The sequence below is a fragment of the Ovis aries genome, chromosome 5 (genome assembly GCF_016772045.2).
Source record: "Ovis aries strain OAR_USU_Benz2616 breed Rambouillet chromosome 5, ARS-UI_Ramb_v3.0, whole genome shotgun sequence".
Taxonomy (NCBI): Eukaryota; Metazoa; Chordata; class Mammalia; order Artiodactyla; family Bovidae; genus Ovis; species Ovis aries.
In genome coordinates, this window is record NC_056058.1 from 94,139,101 (window position 1) to 94,160,764 (window position 21,664).

The window sequence follows — 21,664 nt, forward strand, 5'->3', positions numbered from 1 at the left end:
CTCATCCGTTTATGCCAATATTTGGATCACCTATGGGGTCTGTTTCTATAGTTTGGTTTTCTTCTTAGTTTAACATCTTATAGCCCTGTCTCTTGGAATTCCTAGTGATTTGAAATTTCATTTATAGTGATTGAAAGATTGAAACCAGGGCCCTGTGCATTAAACATCTTAGATGCTTTAGCTGAGATGGTCTCTTTTTCCAGAGAGGTGTATCCTTTCCTCACCAAATGGATAGAATAAGAGTTGATCACCCAGGTCGCACCCCCAAACCCATCGATTAAAACTATTTGGAGGTGAGCCAAGGCATCAGTACTTTTTAAGGACTGCCAGCTGTCTCCAACATGCAGCTGAGTTCCTCAGCGTTATAGCCCAGCAGCTTCACCAAGTTCTCTCCTCCAGCTTTGGTCTCCACAGTCCCCGAGACTACACCCTGATGCATCTTGTCTCAGCCTGGACAGACTACCTACACCCCCACTCAACTTTTCAAGATAACATTTTGCTTCATTTCGTAACCATACCTGTCCCAGGCATCTTCAGAATTCAGCTGATGTTTGGAGGGAAAAGCAGGTCATATCTTGAGTTCAGTTCTCCACCCTTCCGTTCTCATCATGCTTGTGATTTCCAAGTCTTTGCATTGCTTCAGCCCCCTAAGCTTGACAAAGTTCTACTTGTTTCTTGAACCCCCAAAGCGTCTCCTTGTCCAAAGTCTTTATTTTCAGCTTCTTGTCTATTTCCCAAATCAGCGTATGTCCCCAGGAAACAAGGCAGCTGACCATCAGTCCATCTCTCCACAATCTGCCGCCCCAGTCCAAATCCTGGGACTAAATCCTGATCTTTCTAGCATCAGCAGCCCTCCAATACCTCTAAAACACACATGCACATAATTTTTAAAATCAAGTTTTCCAGTTGTTCCCAATGAGCATTGGTTGGCTGTTCACGATTCCATTATACTCAGAAATAGAAGTTTAGTTGTCTTATTTCATTTACTCATACTCATGATTAACAGTATCTTATGCCCCAATCCATGTTTAGATAATAATTCATTTAAAAATTATTCATCATCTACTACATGTCAGATACTAGGGACAGAACAGTGAACAAAACAAACGGTTCCTGCCTTTGTGCACCTTATACCCCCATGCGAGAGAAATGAACAAATAAAACAATGCCAAGTGGTAATTAAATACTATTAAGAAACATAGAGCAGGGTAAGGAGATATAGGGAATAGGGAAGGAGTTCTTGTTTTAAAGGATGGCCAGGAAAGGCCAAATGAGGCAGCAGGGACCTGAGTGAAGTCGGGATCCAGCTGTGTGAATTATCTGAGTTAATTGTAGTCCCGAGAGAAGAACAGAAATTGCAAAGGTCCAGGGAAGGGAACACCCCTGGCATGTCCAAGAAAGGGCCAAGGGAGCAGGAAGGCTAGAACGAGGTGCTGCTGCTAAGTCACTTCAGTCGTGTCCAACTCTGTGCGACCCCCTAGACGGCAGCCCACCAGGCTCCCCCATCCCTGGGATTCTCCAGGCAAGAACACTGGAGTGGGTTGCCATTTCCTTCTCCAGTGCATGAAAGTGAAAAGTCAAAGTGAAGTTGCTCAGTCATGTCCGACCCTCAGCGACCCCATGGACTGCAGCCTACCAGGCTTCTCCATCCGTGGGATTTTCCAGGCAAGAGTACTGGAGTGGGGTGCCATTGTCTTCTCCAGAACTAGGTGAGGGATGGTCAAAACTCATCTCGTTTTTTTCTTTTCTTTCTCTAATCATTCATACAATGTCATGCTCCTTTTTTAAGGATACTAATGGGAAAGAGAACACCACTGTCTTTAAGATTCAGTTTTTTATGTACTGAAAGTCTTCACAGCCATTCCTGTGAGATCATGGCCTACTATGATATCCTGGGACCTACACCTTCCACAGGTAAGGTTTATTTGTTTGGTTTCACAAGAAACCTTTAAAATGGCTATTGATTTAATATGTAGTACTTTGGCCCCCTCATGCAAAGAGTTGACTCATTGGAAAAGACTCTGATGCTGGGAGGGATTGGGGGCAGGAGGAGAAGGGGACGACAGAGGATGAGATGGCTGGATGGCATCACGGACTTGATGGACGTGAGTCTGAGTGAACTCTGGGAGTTGGTGATGGACAGGGAGGCCTGGTGTGCTGTGATTCATGGGGTCGCAAAGAGTTGGACACGACTGAGCGACTGAACTGAACTGAGCTGAACTGAACTATGGGGGACTGACCACATCCAGATACAGTACTGAGCTAGGCTTCTGGCAGAATTGAATTGCTTACTGGTTTTGGAAGTCACTTTTTTATCCCCTGCAGTGTATTAACACCAATCATCCTTATGCTACCAGTTTTAAGAAGTAGGATCAAGTATTAACTAGTTGTCCAGTATAACAAGGGCCTTCCAAGGTGGCGCTGGGGGTAAAGAACCCACCTGCCAATGCAGGAGACACAAGAGACCTGAGTTCGATCCCTGGGTTGGGAAGATCCCCTGGAGGAGGGCATGGCAACCCCTCCCACATTATTGCCTGGAGAATCCCATGGACAAAGGAGCCTGGCGGACTACAGCCCACAGGGTCGCAAAAAGTCAGACACAATTGAAATGACTTGAACATGCACGCCAGTATAACAAAGTAGAAAAACAACACAGAACAAGTTTGGACTTGGCCTGTAAGGAGTTGCTTTTTATTTATTTGTTTATTTTTTAAATGGAAGGATAATTGCTTTACAGAATTGTGTCGGTTTCTACCAAATACTGATATGAATCGACTTTAGGTTTACATACATTCCCTCTCTTTTGAATCCCCCTCCCTAAGATTTTGTGGTATCTAGAGTGAGATATGAAGCATAACCCCTAATCATACTCATAAAAGGGGAGATAGAGTATCTCCATTTTAGGCAAAAATATGAGGGCCCTATTGTGGATTGTCTGTTTGTGTCCTCCAAAATTCACACTTTGAAGCCCTACCCCGAGACGTGATCGTCTTAAGAGGTGAGGCCTCTGAGAGGTGTCAACAATTAGGTTTAGACGACATCATGGGGGTGAGGCCCCAGTGATGGGATTCATGCCTCTTGTTAGAGGAGACACTGGAACTTCCCCTCTCAACCACATGAACATGGAGTGGGAAGTCAGCCTTCACCTCCAAGGTAAGCCAGGAAGAAGGCTCTCACCAGGAACCAAATTTTCCAACACCATGATCATGGACTTCCCAGCCTCCAAAACTGAGAAAATAAATTATTTCTGTTGTTAAAGCCACCCAGTCTGTGGTATCTTTGTTTTAGTAGCCTAATCAGAGTCTCAGATAACTAAGGGATTTATATAGAAGTAAATGTACCCTCTAGAAAACTTGGGGCTTGAATGTAAGCGTCTGTTTGACTGAAACGTTGGTATATTCTCTGCAGGGCAAAATGCAGAATGGGAAAGGCCATAGCAATTTGTGAGCCCTGCTCTGGCTTAGCAGCAGGTATTACATATGTTCATTGATCTATTGATTCATATACCCCATTCAACCATCATTTCTGGAATACCTACCACGTACCATTAAATACTTAACAATGAGTTCCATAGGAGCTCAATATTTTTGCTCTTTTGGGGCTCACATTTGGTAGAGGAGAGGTTCATGAGCCACTAATCCTTAAATATCTCCTTCCTCTCTCTGTGTCTTCGCACTATGTGTCTCCTGATAAACGTTTCTTGCCCCATCCTACACTCAGCCTTGAAAGTTTCTCCTTACCCTTCCAAGACCTGGTGCACCTCTGGTGAACTTCCTTCCCTCATCAGTCCTTTCTGGACCTGCCTCTTCTGCATTCCCATGGAATCCCCCATGGTTTGCTGCTGGAACATGATCCCCTTATATTGCCGTTGTGCATTGCGTTTGGAGGTCTTTGAGGATAACGTTTGCATTTGGGCCTGAAGTGAAAGTGAAAGTCACTCAGTTGTGCCTGACTATTTGAGACCCTTTGGATTGTTTGGACTGTATAGTCCATGGAATTCTTCAGGCCAGAATATTGGAGTGGGTAGCCTTTCCCTTCTCCAGGGGGTCTTCCTAACCCAGGGATCGAACCCAGGTCTCCTGCATTGCAGGAGGATTCTTTACCAGCTGAGCCACAAGGGAAGCCCAAGAATATTAGAGTGGGGAGTCTATTCCTTGTCCAGTGGATCTTCCTGACCCAGGAATCGAACTGGGGTCTCCTGCATTGCAGGTGGATTCTTTACCAACTGAGCCACCAGGGAGCCCGCATTTGTGCCTAGAACTTTATTATTCAATAAATATGTATTGGAAAAGGAAATGAATGAGCATAGCATTGATCCTACCCTTTCTCAGCCAGACTCCAGTGGAATATGTTGACTTTCTTAATCCGTTTCTTTACGTATCAGCACTGTTGGACAATGTGCTGCTCATATTAAAATTCTGTTGTGCTATAATTTGTCAATACATATGTTCTGCATGCCTACCATGTTCTAGGAACTGTGTTATGCCTGGGGGCACAAATGTGAATAAGACATAGTTGACTTTATAGTCTGGAGGGCCTTACAGTCTGGAGACACACAAATAGATCATTTTATTATAATATCCTCTACATTGGGCAGAGATAAGGAGAACTCTGAGATAAGAAGAGCTAGTAGGAAGGAGGGTGTGAACTCAGCCCAACCTGAGTTTTTAGTAACCCTATAATACTCTTCCTGAACCTATGATATTTTTTCAGTGTTGTGATTTATCCCACACCTATTAACATGGCATATATAATTCTCATTGTCATAAGATTAATCTGATAAATGAACCTACACAAGAAACCTGAAAAGAAGCTATTTCCCCAGTTTGAATATTTAAAAACTGAGCCTTAGAAAATTTAAGAAACTTGCCCACATTTATGTAGTTAGTAAATGTAAGAACTAGGATGATAATCCAGGTCTCTCTCATTGTGTAGGCCCTGTGTAGACTGACATGACATCAAAGTTATATAACAGGTGATACATACTGGTCTTGAAGTGAGGTCTCAACTCTGTTTCATATTATCTGTGTGAACTTAGGTAAGTCACTCTGAAGAAACTTTGAAGCCTTGCTTTTCAGCCATAAACTGAGATAAGAAAGTAATCTCAAGGATAGTTGTAAGAATTAAAATATGAGATTTAATTTCAAATCACATAGCATGCAATTGTGTTTAGTTTAATGAATATTTATTAAGAAAAGATACTTCCTTCTCCTTAGATCTCACCATAGGCCCATGAAGTTCTCGTGTTTGTGTAAAATGTTTTTTTTTTCCTTGTGTGCAGGCTTCAAAAGCACAATTGTTAGCCATCTCTTGGGTAGTCTTGAGAATCTGAGTTTATATCAGTAGCTCTGAAGCTAGAATGTCTCCCAGTGGGGCATAAGTATATTTTTACTCTGGCTTCTAATTCCCCTGAGTTCTTGAGCACAGTTGTGTGAAATGAATTTTTAAAAGACTGAAATTACTATGTAACCCTGCTTCTCTCCACTGATGATGGGGAATGGATTTGACAGGAGATGAGCAATTCAGAGAAGTCCTAGGATTCCAGGGAATTTTAATGGACAGCTAAATGTTGCCAGTAATTGTCAGAGCAAGACTCAGATGATCATGTCAAATCCTCACAGGCATCTTAATATTATTCCCTGCACATCTCACATCTGTGTTAGACAATTAATAGTTTGCCTCTTCTGCCACAATGAAGCCCAAAGCCATGAGGTTTGATAAGGGTGTGGTTGACAGTATTTCTGTTCCAGATAGGATTCTCAGATCAGCAGTAGCAGCATCACTTAAGAACTTGTTAGACATACAGAATCTTGGGCACCACCCTAGATCTACTAAGTTGGAGACTGCATTGCAAAGGGTCTCCAAGTGACTCTTGTACTCATTAGAGTCTGAGAAGTATGGAATGAGCCACTGATTAGAAAGCATTTGGGCACAGATCTAACCTGTGACATAGGATAGTAAGATGGCAATAGATGGCTTGACTTCCTAGCTGTGTGACTTTGGGAAACTTAATTTCTCCAACCCTATTTCCTTATTTGTAAATGGGAGATAATAATAGTTCCTATATCAACGGTTGTTAAAGAGTAAATATGTTAATAAATGTAAAGTGCTTAGACTACTTACTTGACTAATGGCAAGGGACCCAAGTATGACTGTTTCACAAAAGATGGTGGTGATAAAATAAACTCATCTAAGTCACAACAGAGTAGAAGCAGACAGTTACAAGCCTCAAAAATAATTTAAGTTAGAGACCACCAGCTTAGGTTCCTGAAGAATCTTGAAGTAGGGGAAATGTTGATACAGAGGGGGGTTTGAGTAGATAATCTCTGGGTCAGCCAAGACATCTTATCAGATAATAGGAAAAAGTCATCAATATCTGATATTCCTATTGTATACCAAAATTTAAGTTAAAATATTGCTTCTCTATCTTTTATCATCATAAACCTGAGTTTTTATCTAAGTCTGTTTGCTAAAAAAAGTTAGACCATCAGTAAAATTGAAAGGGTATTTTAATAGTTGTAATGACTGTTGCCTTGTAAGTTTAGGACTAGACTATATTTGCTCTAACAGCATTTATGGGAATATGTGCCATAAACAGCTTCATTTGTTCATCTATATTTACTATAGGAATTTGATTTTACTCTCAGTCCTGTTGATCATCAGCCTACTATTCTGTCTCCGATTTGGCCCTAAACAACTGGACCAGTGCAAAAGGACTGTACAGATACTCTTAAAATTAGAAATCCAGAGAAAGGCAGAAAGCTATTTTTTTTAAAGTATTTTAAAGTATTTTACAAGTAAAATAGTTACTTGCCAATTAATTTAATACTGTGTATTGCAGAATCTAAATTTGCCATGATTAACAAGTGTGTCATTGTGTAACAATTTAACTGGGCAGGACAGGTATATAAAATAGATTCATATTAGAACTGCTAATTGTGTCTAATTGGGAAAATTTAAGTAGATTTTGATAAAAGATACTGCACATTTATATATCATGCAGTTAGAATAAGCACAACCTGACTTAATGATGTTTTGTGAGATTTTATGATGTTTCATGAGTAGTAATAAGATATAGATGTTTATTTGCTCATGCTTGGTATTTAACCTCATCTTCCTCTCTCATTAATGTAGTGCTAACTGCCATCGATTGTTTTCAATGTGACTGAAAGGCATCTTTTAAAGCCATCTTTATTTTTGTAAATATAATCAACTCCTTCAAGTGTCCAGGTAGTAGACTCTCTTCTGAAAATATATATACAGATAATAACCACTTAGATAATTAAACAGAAGAGATTGTATAGGTTCTTGTGCACAGAGCATGATGGTATTTAGTTTATATGCTGGATGATATTTGCAAACGGTAATGAAATTTGCTTCTGAGAAATAAACTTTCTCTGCTGATAGAAAAATTTCCTGCTTGGATGAGAAAGATTTGCTCCGTTTGAACTGCTCCGGCACCATAATGTCAGAGTTTTCTCTTTGACTCACTTGGGTAAACTGTGATAACTCTCCTAAATAACAGAAATGGTTTTGTTCCAAATGCTGAAGTTCTAACTAATCAGAGTAACATAGCTCGTTGGTACCGCGGGAAGCCAGGAGAGGGAGAAAGTCTCAAGGTTGTCTTTGTTCCCTGGTGTTAACAGATTTAAAACTTCACCTTTACCGCAAGCTACACCTCTGTAAGGACGGTGACGAGGCCCAGCTGTGTGCCTTGGCCCTCCTGCAATACCAAGTGGATTTCGTCAAGGCCTCTGTCGTAAGGGTGAAGGAGCTCATTCGTTTAATGATACATTGGCTCAAGACATCATTTGCCAGCCCCACCGAAGAGAACAAGTATGTAACCAGCACACGGGTACCCATGAGCCTTTCGATTTTCACATCCCTTTTCTCTGCTCTTTCAGGTCCCACGTCTTCCTTTGGTAGGCAGAGCGCATACGAGTAGAGAGGGAAAGAGACGGAGAGAAAGGAAAGAGAGAGAATGAGGGTTGTTATAAAATATGGAACATCTGTCTTCTATTATTCCAGGTATAACATAACGATTTGGTAGAAACCAAAAAACAGAAACCAAAATATTCAGTGGCATAAGCAAATGGGTTGCTGCAAGGAAGGAAGGCACAGGAAAGGAAAAGGGAAACCGTTAGCATGATCCGCACGCGTCCCTCAGTGTTCACACTTGGTGTGCCTTCCCCTGCAGCCGATTCTAACAGAGCAGAGGTGTCCTCTGTGGAGACGGGCTGCCTCCAAAGCTGATGATGTGGCTGTTATAGACTTTTCCCCTCACTTTGGTAGCAACAGACTCTAATGTATAGTAAAGGGATGTGAGGGAGACTCAGATACTGGTTTTAAGTACTTTAAGATAAACTTTTGAAAAACAGCTAGAATATAGTTGTATGAATTCTCCATTTGGCAGCAGAGACAGAGAGTTTATTATAACATATTTATATATGGCCATTTTCTACATGGAATAAATCTTCATCTTTATATGAAGTTGTTAACAATCTTGATTTGTTCATCTGAATCACGCACGCTGTTTACTCTTTGTATGTTTCTCTGTTTAATATTGATGATAACATTAGGCGGTTTGTTAAAACATACATTGCTCCTGTGTAGTTACTGCCTATCTCTATGCATCTCTAACCATCCTATATATTTTTTTCTCTTTTGGTTGAGTAAAAATTTACTAGTGAAAATAGAAAAAAACTAGTGAAAACAGGAAAAAAAGAAATAAACCTTCATACCTTGAGGAGATTCTTGGTCAGATGACAAGCCTGGTTTTGAAATCTAACAGATTTATTTTTGGTAGTGGAAAGCAAGAAGAAACTTATCTATTAATGTAACAGCAAAATCATTCTAAGACTTAAAAAGGTGGTATTGTGGGGAATTTGGACCACATATGTTCCAATACGATAATTGGTTTTCTATTTTGGGAAAGTAATCTGGCAATGTGTATTAAGTATTTATTATGTGTTAAGGATTTTAAAATATTTGAACCATTTGTCAACTTAATTCCCCTCTGAGTTAAAAAGGAAAAAAAGGTAAAATTCAGAAGTAAAAAAAAAAATATTTCTTATTATTTGGTTTTAAAAGAAGAATTGAGGCCATTTGTATTAAAATATCATTTAAAAAGTTTATACAAAATAAAGATTTTAAAAAGAGAGATCAGAAATGCTTAGATGAACTACCCTTACAGAACATAAATCACATAGAAAAAGTAATTTGTATAAGCATACTCAGAATACTGCCACTAAAGACAGTGAAAATTGGGAAGGAAAATTCCCCTGAAGTGCAAGTAAATTTGTCATATAATTTTGATGAACTACTATCCAAGAAAAGTTTGGGAAACGTGGAAACATTTACATGAAACAATTTCAAATGACTAAAACAGGATACAAAATAATATGAACACATATCAGAGCTATATAAATATATATGTAATAATGGTATAAAAATGTGAAGTAAGGTAGTTCAATGCTTATTAAGTCTCCCCCAAGCTCAACTATATTTTCTTCCATAAAATGTGAAGAACATCTCCTGCTTGAGTAACTTTCAACCATGATTTACTTTGGGCATTTGGGAGCATCAGTAGAAATGGATTTTAAGTCTTGTGTTCATCGTTGACAACCCCTGAGGGAAAATCACAGGAACTGAGCTACTGGTCATCTGAAATCACTGAAATGGTTCACTATTCATTACCAGGACAAGAGATTTTGTCTACTTTTAGTTTTTCTGTTTCCTTCATTGAGGTAAAAACAAACATTTAATGTAATAGTAGGAAAATGTGACTCTGTTTCCCCTAAATTCTATTAGAGGAAAAAAATTGCATAATTTTGCAATATATCATCAAAAGATATTTCTACGACTAATGGATGCCAATGCAGTAAAAACACATATTTGGATATCAACCACCATGAAATCCTAAAATTCTCATGTTGGATTTGTTCCTCTTTTCCTCCCAAGTTTGTTTATCAACTTTCATTTTTTCCCCTGATACATAAACTACAATTTAAAAGACTTAATGTAAAAAAAGCAAACACGTTTCTTTCTTCATCCTCAATCCCCAACTCCCAACAATGTGTTTAGAGCATATTCTCCAAGTTTGTTTTTTGTGTATGCTTAATTTTTTAAAATGTATTTGCTGTTTATTGTTTTAAATTTTTTTCGGTTAATCTATATTGTATCTTTAGATCTGTACATTGTGAGCTACCTTGCTTCTTGTACAGGACAACACTGTCTAAAATAGAATGTGAAGTTCAAATTTGAGCCTCATATACAATATGATATATTCTAGTAGCCACATTAAAAAGGTAAAAAGTAATAGGCAAAAGTAATTTTAATATTTACCCAGTATATTCAAAATGTTATCTTTATAATATGAAATCAATGAAAAAATTACTCACATATTTTACTTTCTTTATATTTCTTGAAAATATAGTATATACTTAAACTAGCCACATGTCAAATGCTTATATTCACATATGGCTGGGGGCTGCCATCTTGGACGGCGCAGTAGGACATGTACCATGAAATCATCTAATTAGTTCCCTACTGATGAACATTCCAATATTTACTATTTCAAACAATAAAATAAAAAACATACTTTTGTTTATATCTGTCTTTGAGTACTGGTAGATGTTTCTACAGAGTGAATTCATCGAAGTGAAAAATGCTAGGTCAATAGGATGGAACAAGTCAAATTTTAATAGAATTGACTCCAAAAAATACTTTATTAATTTAGAGTCTCACCTATAGAGTGTTCCATCTCCTCACAAACCCACCAATGTTGGATATTATAATTCCTGCTTTTTGCCAATCAGATTGATGGAAATGTTGTTATTATTTGCTAAGTAGTGAGATTGAGAATGAAATTTCTTCCTCTGTTAATTGCCTTTAGAGCTGGGATTTTTCTGATAACTGAATAAACTTGTCTTCACTTTCTGGGTTCATTCTGTGTCTAGGTTTCGGAGACTTCCCTCCTCTTACACAGTGGAGCTCCTCACCATATACATCTGGGAACAGGCGGAGAAGCCCCTCTCCTTCAGCCTGGTGCAGGGAATGAGGGCAGTCCTCAAACTTCTGGTTCAATATGCAGCTATCGACGTGGTTTGGCACAGACACTATCATCGCACGTTCCCCATTTTTGTAAAAGTTAACCAGAAGCGCACAAGGTAACTATTTATCTTCCCTACCCTCTTAGGACATAGGAAATGGGTTTGTCATCAAGGAAGGAAGTCTGGAGCAAAGAGTAGCTTTAATGGGATTCAGTGTAAATGAGACGGCCCTGATTACTACAAAGTCATTTCCTTTAATTGCTTCTCACAGAACTTTAATTCTAAAGTGCGAATTAAGAGGAATTTGAGCAAAACGAATAGAATGTGGTTATAGACAGCAAGTGCAGTGGAAATGGAAGACCTAATCCAGGGAGGACAGGCTTCCTCAGTTGGGAAGGGAAAATGAGTAGGAGTCCGGGTTGGTGGGATTCCAACAGGCATGGCTGGTCCTCCCATGGTTCCTGGAGATTCCTTTTCTTAACAGAATTCCATCTTTAACTCCAGCCTTCCCCTCTTCTACAAATATGGCGTCTCTGGTGGTTCAGACGGTAAAGAATCCACCTGCAACTCAGGAGACCTGGGTTCAGTCCCTGAGTTGGGAAGATCCCCTGGAGAAGGGCATGGCAACCCACTCTAGGATTCTTGCCCGGAGAATCCCATGGACAGAAGAGCCTGGTGGGTTGCAGTCCATGGGGTTGCAAAGAGTCGGACACAACTGTAAGCACAGAGCGCAACCATCCGGCAAATTGAAACTGGTTTGGAAATGGAGAGTGGGAGGTTTGTTTTGCTTTGTTTTAGGCCATTCATTTTAGACCCTGTAAATCCTACTGTCAACGTGTGTGACACCTGCAATGCCTGGGATGAAGTTGCCCATGTGGCGAAACTCAGCTTACGGAAGCCTCTCTTCAGCGGAGTGAGAGCTGAGCCCCCCTGGCTTTTCACAGATGCCTGGTAAACTGGGTGAGGAGCTCCTTACTGTGCTTGCATTTCTATGGAGAAATAAAAAGGGTTCAAAACATATTGCCAAGCAGAACACTCTGGATGAAAAGCAATGTGAAGAAAATTGTCTAAATTTAATTCACCACTTTAGTGTACCCAATCTTTAATAAACATCGCTTAAGATAAAGGGGATCTGCTTCAGCCTTTGAGAGAATTGAATTCCCCTCCCCCATTTTTTGGATTCACTTGCTTTGGTGGCCTTGTGACCAGAAAACATTAAAAAACAAAAACAAACAAACAAAAAAAAACAAGTGTCGACAGTAAACAAATAAATAAAATCCCCAGATCCACTGAGAGAGGATTAACTGAAAGGGTAAAATAGCTCCCATTTTTTAGTTTTAGTTCATTAAAGTTTCAGGTTGACTTTTCTTTTTTAATACTTTATTTTTATTTATTTGGCTGCATCAGTCTTAGTGGTGGCATGAGGGATCTTTTTTGCAGCATGCAGGCTCTGTAGTTGTGGCATGGGGGCTTAGTTGCCCTGTGGCATGTAGGATCTTAGTTCCCTGACCAGGGATCCAACCCGAGTCCCCTGTATTGGAAGGCAGATTTTTAACCCCTGGACTACCAGGGAAGTCACTCCTGTTAACGTTTCAGTTCTGACAACCAGGTACTTCCCTGGGTCACCTGCATTTTCAGAATTTTCACTATGAAAATCTGCTCACACTAAGTACTGTCTATTTACTTCCAGACATCATCTAGCTAATGACTACATGGAAATATGGAAATATCTGAGAGATACACAAGGGATTGCCTCAGAATGAATTGTTTCCAAAAGCATTTTATGGCTACCTGCATCGTAACTCCCGGGTCAGAGTGGAGCCGTACTTAAGGTCACATAGTGCTCAACCATGAGTTGGGCAAGCAAACCCTCCGGGCTATTGCGCTGTCCAGTTTTGCCACAACTGTTTTTCATTGTTGGGATCCACTGTTTTCTTTTTTATTAAAAGCATTAGCAGCCACTGATAATGAAAGCCAGGGCCCACCAGAAATAGACCAGAGGAAGTTTCCTGACTCCCCAGCATAGCAACAATTCATCAGCGCTGAAGATATATGAAGTGTGACTGCAGAGTAATGCCAGTGATTAGGCCTCTCCACACGGCAGAGCTCTTTGCATACACATGAGCACCATTCCCTCAGGCCAGTCCTCAGAGAGCCTATGTGCTTATGGCGGTGCTGTGATTGGCCTGGAAACACTTTTAGATTTCCCCTCCAGGGGGAAAGCGTTCTTTTGAACATCCTTAATGGTGACAAAAGTTGTCCTTTGAGAGTGAATTGGATTTTTGGAAATGGTACAAATGTATTCAGAATGAACATCTGGTCTACCCAGAATCCTGTTCCCCAACCAGTAGTCGGAGAGACAGCATTTCTTCTATTATTCACTCTGTCTCTGAAGTCTCTTGAGGAGAAGCAGTTTCAAAAGTGTCCTAGGAAATGGCCACATTTTCCCCTGTGTTCCTATCTGAACCCATATTTGACTGAGGTGACGATGGCTCCCCAGCCTGGTCCAGGTCATGGAGATGGGACAGCTTTATCACTAGTTCAGGTGGGGGGACCTGAGACTTGGGTGACTGAGTCAACAGAAACGCCCCTGTGGCCCTCAGTTCTGGATTCACCACTGCCGGGAAGAGAATGGCTCACTCTGCTCTGGTGTGAGGATGAAACTGCTGGCTACCATCTTGCTGCTCCAAGGGGAGAGAGCCTTGCTAAAATGGAGCCAACACAAAAGAAAGGAGATTTGAGAAACGAGTAGTGACACAAATGAGTGTGCACACATGTTCACACCTGCACAGTACACATGTACACATCTCACATCTGTACAGCGAGAGGTCAAGTACTGATTTATGCTCTGGGATCCAGACGTACTTGGTGTAAACACTGTCCCAGGACTTGTTTGTGTCAATAAACTCCCCCTTTTCAGCCAATGGACTCCCCTTTTGGCTAGTAGGGTTTTTTTGGGTTTGCCTTGCTGCACGTGTGCATGCTAAGTATCTTCAGTTGTGTCCAACTCCTTGCGACCCCGTGGACTGTAGCCTGCCAGGCTCCTCTGTCCATGGGATTCACCAGGCAAGAATACTGCAGAGGGTTGCCATGCCCTCCTCCAGGGGATCTTCCCCACTCAGGGATCGGACCTGTGTCTCCTGCTTTGCAGGTGGATCCTTTATTGCTGAGCCACTGGGTAATCCTGACTAATTAGTGAGTGATCACTAACTAATCCCGTAGATCAAAGCCAGGTCTGATGAAGGAATTAACTGATCAAGCAAGGAGTAAGGAAGGCACCAAGTATGATGACAAACAGTCACTGAATGTTCCTTGAGTAGAAATTCGGATTCAACTATACTTACTACCTGCTAAGTATTAGGACTAATAGTTGAGATACTGAAATAAACTAGTCTGTTCAGGATGGTAAGGTGCTTTCTGCTGACAAAAGAAACTGATTTTCTTCCTTTGCTTACATGGACTTAGAGGCTGTTCCCACAGAGGCGTTCGTGACAGAAATGTCTTTGGCAAAGACAGCACTCTTGAGCATTGTCAAATTACGTTATTAGTTTCCCAAGGTGATTAATTTTTAAAGATGCAACATTTATTTGAGATTATGAATTCTACCTGTAAACATAGAATTCTATTTCCCTCTGTTCCTGTGGAACATGAGAACACAGGAATTTCTGTGAAGGGGAGGAAAAACACGAGGGTTAGCACATAATACGTACATTTGTTGCAGATTTGGGAAGGACTCCTGACTGGTGTGAGAGCTTACATTGGAGGGGAAGGGCAATGAGTGGGCAGAAACCTAACTGTCTGGCCAGTCCTCAGTCTAATTTCCTCAGCAGCATTTCTGTCGCTTCTATTTCTATCGTTTTGCCTCATGTCGGTTTTCTTGGTTTCTTCTCAGGAGGAAAAGTCCAGGTAAATCTAGAGTCTTCTTGCTCTGAAATTAGTCAGGTGAGATTTCTTTGGTTGCAAAGTGTTGATCTAGTCAGATAAAGAGGAAGCGAATTTACTGCAGGGGGGGTGGGCCGGCCGCTCTTCCTGTTTCCTCGTGGGCCTCATAGTCTCGCCTTCAACTTGTGATTCTGTCTCTTTTTGCTGTCTGCACTGACCATCTTATTCTCGTCCTACTGACCAGCTTCCTCTGCTGACGCACCATTCCTTCTTCCTCATCCTTTCAACTTGCCCAGCACTCATCAACCTGACTCTTCCAATTTGAGCTCCCATCTCGAACTGCCAAATTCCTTTCATGTTTCTTGGTCCCCCTTTCTTGAGGGGGATGGACTGATCAGTCCAGTTGGCAGTTTTGAGCCAGATTACCCAGGATCACTGGCTAGCTATGGGGCATCCGTGCTCAGGGTGGGGCAATGCTGTGGGGGCGTCCACTGAGGACACCAAGGAAGTACGAGAGCGTAGGGGTGGGAGAGTGCAGCTCCACGTCCAGTGCCTGTGTCTTTCTCTGCAGGACCTGCATGGAGGCTTAGTAGCTGCCATTTTTAGGTCATCCAATGTTCCTATTTCTAGGGATGCCAGTTGTTAGAAATTTTCAAAGTGTTTGTGGGATAGGCAGGAAGGAAAGCACTTCTTCAGTAAGTCAGCAAGTAGAAGAAGCTGTGATCAGAAGAAGGAACACGTGATGGCAAGGGGTGGGGTATTGTCCAACTAATCTTGGGGTGGGGGTGGGGAGCAAAGAGAAAACGAAGGGACTTTCTGGAGAACCAGTTTGAGATGAAGACGTATGCCCTAGGGAGGTCTTCAGTAATATGCCTGAGACCCACAGCTGTCTCCCTTATTCTGCTCTTCCCTGCCTACAACCTAGAGCCATATTGTGTCCCATAGATTCATTTGTAAGTTACCCTGTTGTTTATATGGGGTTTCCCAGGTGGCACAGTTGGTAAAGAATCTGCCTGCTGATGCAGGAGATGCAAGAAACACAGGTTTGATCCCTAGCTTGGGAAGATCCCCCAGTGTTCTTGCTTGGGAAATCCTATGGACAGAGAAGCCTGGTGGGCTACAGTCCATGGGGTCGCAAGGAGTCGGACACGACTTAGCATGCGTGCATACTGCATATATATATTTGTTTACATAGGCTCATCTGGGAAACTTGCCATCATTTATGACCTTGCTCCTGTGGAAAAATGCATCGTTAGGACTGAACAACTGAATTACAAATGGACTTGTGAAACATGCTTGCTGCTAAAATTGGGAACTGCCTATAAATAGAGAGCAATCCAGGACTTTCACTTGGGAACCAACGATCACTCAGCTCTCAGGAAGAACTTCTGCTTCCCTTTCCCACAACTTACTTTGCACCAAGAGAGAATGTGCTACCAGGTTGGGTGAGGTTTAAAGAAATGACGTTAACCATAAGCTAATAGAAGATTTTCACGGTTTCCAGTAAAGAGATTAAAGCTAATTCCAAATGTTGGAGCCAAAGTTATAAAAAGAGTGGGAGCTACTCTTTTGGGAGAGAAAAGGCAGCTAGCCCTTCTGCTTCTCTGTAGCTCCAGGAGAGTGAAGAGGCAACCTCCCCTATCCTCCTTTATTCCTTTCTGTACTGTCCACCAAGAGGCTGATTATGTTAGGCCAAGGCTGTGCTGCCTACTAAAGAAGTAGCTCTTCAAATTGACATGTGATCAGAAAACCTGGTGAAATGGTAAATAATCCAGACTCTCTCCTGGAATTTGGTTAGCAGGTCTGGGCGTGGACCAGGAACTTGTATTTTTAAAGGATGATTCTGGTACAGGTAGTTTGTACAGCATATTTGAGAAAAATCCTGGACCTGGAACAAAGTCTGGCTCTCCTGCTAAGATAAGGGGTGTGTGTGTGTGAGCACATATTTGCCCTTGCTTTAGTTCTGGGCTCCAGGAAAGCCTCTTGCTCAAGCAAAAGGTTTTGCTCCTACCTAGATCAGAAGAGTTCAATGTTTTTAATTTGGGGCCAGTGCCAAGTTAAGTAACAGCTCCCACTAGTTAGGCCGCAGGCCTTTAAGCCAGAACTTCCTGGGTAGAACCATGGTTCTCAAACTTATTGCACACTGGGACTACCTGGGACCTCTGAAAAATACTGATGGCTGGGTCCCACTTCCAGAGATCCCACTTTCATTGATCTGGGGATAGTCTGAATAGCTGCTGCTGCTGCTGCTGCTAAGTTGCTTCAGTTGTGTCCCACTGGGTACAACCCTATAGACGGCAGCCCACCAGGCTCCCCCGTCCCTGGGATTCTTCAGGCAAGAACACTGGAGTGGGTTTCCATTTCCTTCTCCAACACATGAAAGTGGAAAGTGAATGTGAAGTCGCTCAGTAGTGTCTGATTCTTCGTGACCCCATGGACTGAAGGCCACCAGGCTCCTCCGTCCATGGGATTTTCCAGGCAAGAGTACTGGAGTGGGTTGCCATTGTCTTCTCCAGTCTGAATAGCTAGGATCTATTAAATCTCCTTGAATATTTCTAATGTGAGCCAAAGTTGAGAACTACTGGGGAAGGAAAAATAATTTTCATTTCCCTGGATCCCTGGCTAAAAATAATCTTAATATTCACCCTTTAACATGGTGGACACCATAGAAGAAATCTTGAGTTTTGCATTTCTTCGAGGTAAAACAAAACAAAACAAAAATCAGCAATATACAAGAGCTAATGTCTTAAATAGTCTTCACCTGTAAACATAGTCAAGGGTAATAAAAATATTCTTAGTCTGACTTCTTTTGTCGTTTGGCAATAAAGAAAGGCATGGCATGACATAACTGAGAACCTTCTAAAGCATTTCAGAGATAAAGTCAACTACAGCAGTGCTCCTGATATCAGAAACTTTCTCTAAAGAAATTGAAAGGTGTTAAGCTTTTATATTTTCTTTCTTGTGTTCCTGAGACCTAGCTGATCAGATTTATCGTTGATGTAGGTACAGCATTTCAAGAATATCTATGGCTTGATTCTTTTCCTTTTCTAGAAATAGGTGAATGAATGTAACAGCAAACATATTGAACAAATGGACAACCAAATTCTGATCATTAGAGGAAAATGACTTTATTAAATCTGTGATATTCTGATGTGTTCATACAAGTTAAGTGACTAATTTGCTTTAAGCGGTTTTTTTCATAACAATCTGGGGTATTTGGGTTTTGTGAAAATTAAACTATCTCTTGTCACAAATCAGTGCAATTCTGTATTTAAGGATGATGACATTTGTCTCAGAGATAGGTTCATGGGACTATGTCTGAGTTAGGTTGGAGCAAGTAGATATGCGAAAATTAAGAGTTCTAAACTGGGGGTCCTTTCAACAGAGCAATGTATGGATTTGGGGGAGGTTCACATACACTCTGAAACAGTCTGTGTAGTTTTGAATATAACTGTTTCATTCAGTTTTCCTAGGATAAGGTTCATAACTTCTATCAGATTCTCAAAGAATTTGTAACCACAAAATGTTAGAACCCAGGGTTCTCTATATTTAAGTAGAGAATCCTCCACTCCAGGCCCATTCAACCCAGTGTGTTACTGAGAACAAGATATAGAAAATGAATAATAATAGTCTACTTTGCTCTTTAACCCTGCTAGTCTCAAAGCCAGAATTACAGATGTTTATGTGATATACCAACAGACATTAGGTCTTAGCTGATACTAATTTGTGATAAGTAAACATTAAAGGCAGTGGGAAAGATTCTGACCTTTGCTTATTTTGCTGAAACTCCCACACCATGGCGGGAAGAGTGGGCAGTTTTGACCAGCCAGGAAAAGTTGATAGCGGCCAAGCCAGAGCCTCCGCTTCCAGTGTACGGAATGCGTACAGTTTTTCTAACTGCCAGGCAGAGACTACACTTAATATTTTCTAGCAGATTCCTGTTCCTGTATCTAGTTAGATAGTGTCGGCCTGAGGTGGTCATTGTTAAAGACTGCAAATGCAATACAGACGTACCTACTTTTCATCACGCCTAACATGGGAAGCTGTAGCTTTTCTGAAATGATAAAGAGTAATGACTTCTTGAAAATATTGCTTTAAATAGGAAGTGATTTAACTTTAAAATGTATTCATTTACAGACATTCTAATTTCTATTTGGGAATTTCTTCTAGGCGACATTTAGCCTCATTATGGGGAGGGGTGTGATTTTTTTTTTGTTGTTGTTAAATGAATATTTTAAATGAAATGTATCTAATATTATATAGTATTACCTCTGCAAGAGATTTGAGTAGGGAAGGTATATAGCTAAATTTTTCCCTGGGGTGAGAAATATGATGTGTGAAGTTAATTTTTATTAATAAGGCTACTTCCAAAATACATGCTCAGTATACAGTTTCTTGGGGATTCAAGGAGTGACAATTAGCACTGTAGATATTTAGATATGAAGCTACAACTATCACATTTTTGTAAACATTAGTGTAATTATAATGGTTTCAGCTTTCATGAAAATTAATGTGAATTTGCCTAAACAGGAAAAAAAAAGGAAATCTTATTGAAAATTGAGAAAACTGTTTTTGTTAAGTTTGACATTGGAGTAAATGCAAGATAATCCATCCCATGTTAAAACTAAGGAACTATTTATAAGTGTTTAAAACGGGCACTGCTACCACTCTTAGATGTGAGTGACGAAGAACCATAAAAAATGGTTTGTATTTGCTTTTGGTTTTCTAATCAATTGATTGACCCAAGCCATTTTAAAGGAGAGATGGCGATGTTTTATCCGTCCTTTAAAGAAGAGTCCAGTAATTTAAACGGAAAAGTGACATTATGTTTGAGCTACTGGTGGCTTAAGTTCCTGAACAACAACAAAGACAATTAATAATTCCTTTTCTCTAATGCAGGAGAAACAAATCAAATGTAAATATAAGTACTGTTAAGTGCTAATGATTTTTCAAAATGTTTTAATCTTAGAAATGCCAGTAACTGTCCCCATTATAGATATATGACTGAGGTGGCAGACATGGAAATTAAGCACTTCATCTGTTTTCAAGTTAAAAATGCACATGACTGATAGAGGACTCACAAAAACTGGATATTCATTCTTCTTGAGGAAAACAAGTGAGGATGCTATCCTGGGTGACATTAATCCCCATATGGAAGAGCGGGCTTTTTAAAAAAAATTATGATAATGACATTTTAAGCCACGTTACATTTATATAGTATTTTCATACCATTACCACTTCAAAATCTTTGATAGTGGGATGTCCAGATAGAATCCCCACTGAAGTTTTATGTTACACCTAGTGGAGTGTAAATGATCTTGCCACTGACAAAGCTTAAGAAGAAACTCTGACCCCTGGATATTTTAAAAAATAATCCATATTGTTTTTTAATCCCAAGTATTTTTTAATTGCTATCATGCTACTTTCCCTAGTCCTGGCTGGTGTTCTTTTCGGAGTTGCTACACTGGTTCTTTGAAACAACATACGTAATCCAGCAAGGCACATGTTAGCCAGGCTTCAGGTTGAAGCCAGGCCTGGGAAATATTTTCCAAACAATCCCATCTTCATCCTTTCGGCCTGAGGTGGAACTATTGAGAATGCGATGGGGAAATTGCATTGAGGGGGACGCTGGGTCCTATAAGGGTCCTACTACTCTTGAGATACTGCGCATGGAATAAGTGAGGAGAATTACTATCGCCTTCGCCTTACTAGAAGTGCTAAAGCCTCTGATGACCAGACCTCTCCACGAGCTTCCTCATGGGAGAGTCCGGCTTCTGCCCACCTTGGGGGCAGCTGGGACCTGGTCTTGCTAGTGATAGCCGCAAAGGGCCGTGAGGCTCAGCTGGTCATCACTGGGTGAAGAAGCATCAGGATCACTGTAGATCTGCGTCAGGGCTAAACTCAGGATCTCTTTCTTCTCTTTGTAAAACCGTAGTTCTTGTCCTGCTTTCCTGGCTTCCTCCAGCTCCCTCAGGGCCATTCGCAGCTCTTGGGAGAGGATTCCCGGCGACTCCCGCTCCTTCATGATCCAGTCTAGCGCCATGTGGCTGCGCATCTTCTCATCCAGGGAGTACTGGGAATAGTAGGAGATGACTTCCTGGGAACCAAGAGACGAGGTCCAGAGCATCAGTGAAGAGCAACCAAAGTACCTGGGCTCGTGGCCTTCTGGACACTTTGTTTCCTAGGCCTCCACCCCCAACCCCAGCACACAAACACCCGTGGGGGTTCTACCAACAACCAAGCCTCTCTGATGTTCATGAACTGAAGCCCAGCCCCAGGACACACCTCTTAAAGGATCAAAATGACTTAAGTTGGTACCCAAAGTAAAGGTTACTCCAGGTTGAATCAAAGCACTGCCACCAGGAATGACATAATATTGTTCACAGAACAGAACTCTAACCTCACTGGAAAATATATGTTCCTTTGGAACTACATTCTTACAACAATTAGTATGAGCTTTACCTCATTTATTTATAACCCTTCTGCCCAGCATTAGCTCCTTTGGCAAAGTGGAGGGAAACAACTGCACAGAAGATTCAGGAAGAACTGGGTTTGGTCACAGCCACTGCAACGGCAACCCACGCCAGTGCTCTTGCCTAGAAAACCCCATGGACGGAGGAGCCTGGTGTCCATGGGGTCGCAAAGAGTCGGACACAACTGAGCGACTTCACTTTTACTTTTACTGCAGAAAACAGGAAGCTTTGAGTCAGGACAAGACTTAGACACCAGGA

General features: G+C 41.1%; 2 protein-coding genes across 2 annotated transcripts in view; one reads left to right on the plus strand and one right to left on the minus strand.

Annotated features, from left to right (window-relative positions):
- Nucleotides 1-18,097, plus strand: part of LOC114114973 (2'-5'-oligoadenylate synthase 1-like) — a 28,763-nt gene extending 10,666 nt beyond the window's left edge. Inside the window, exons 6-9 of the mRNA XM_027970641.3 lie at nt 1,790-1,914; nt 7,647-7,836; nt 10,959-11,168; nt 11,850-18,097. Of these exons, the coding sequence (XP_027826442.2) occupies nt 1,790-1,914; nt 7,647-7,836; nt 10,959-11,168; nt 11,850-12,006 (682 nt within the window). The 3' untranslated portion in view covers nt 12,007-18,097. The remainder of the gene's footprint in view (nt 1-1,789; nt 1,915-7,646; nt 7,837-10,958; nt 11,169-11,849) is intronic.
- LIX1 (limb and CNS expressed 1) overlaps nt 18,040-21,664 on the minus strand; it is a 55,713-nt gene continuing 52,088 nt past the window's right edge. Inside the window, exon 6 of the mRNA XM_027970526.3 lies at nt 18,040-21,030. Within this exon, the coding sequence (XP_027826327.1) occupies nt 20,743-21,030 (288 nt within the window). The 3' untranslated portion in view covers nt 18,040-20,742. The remainder of the gene's footprint in view (nt 21,031-21,664) is intronic.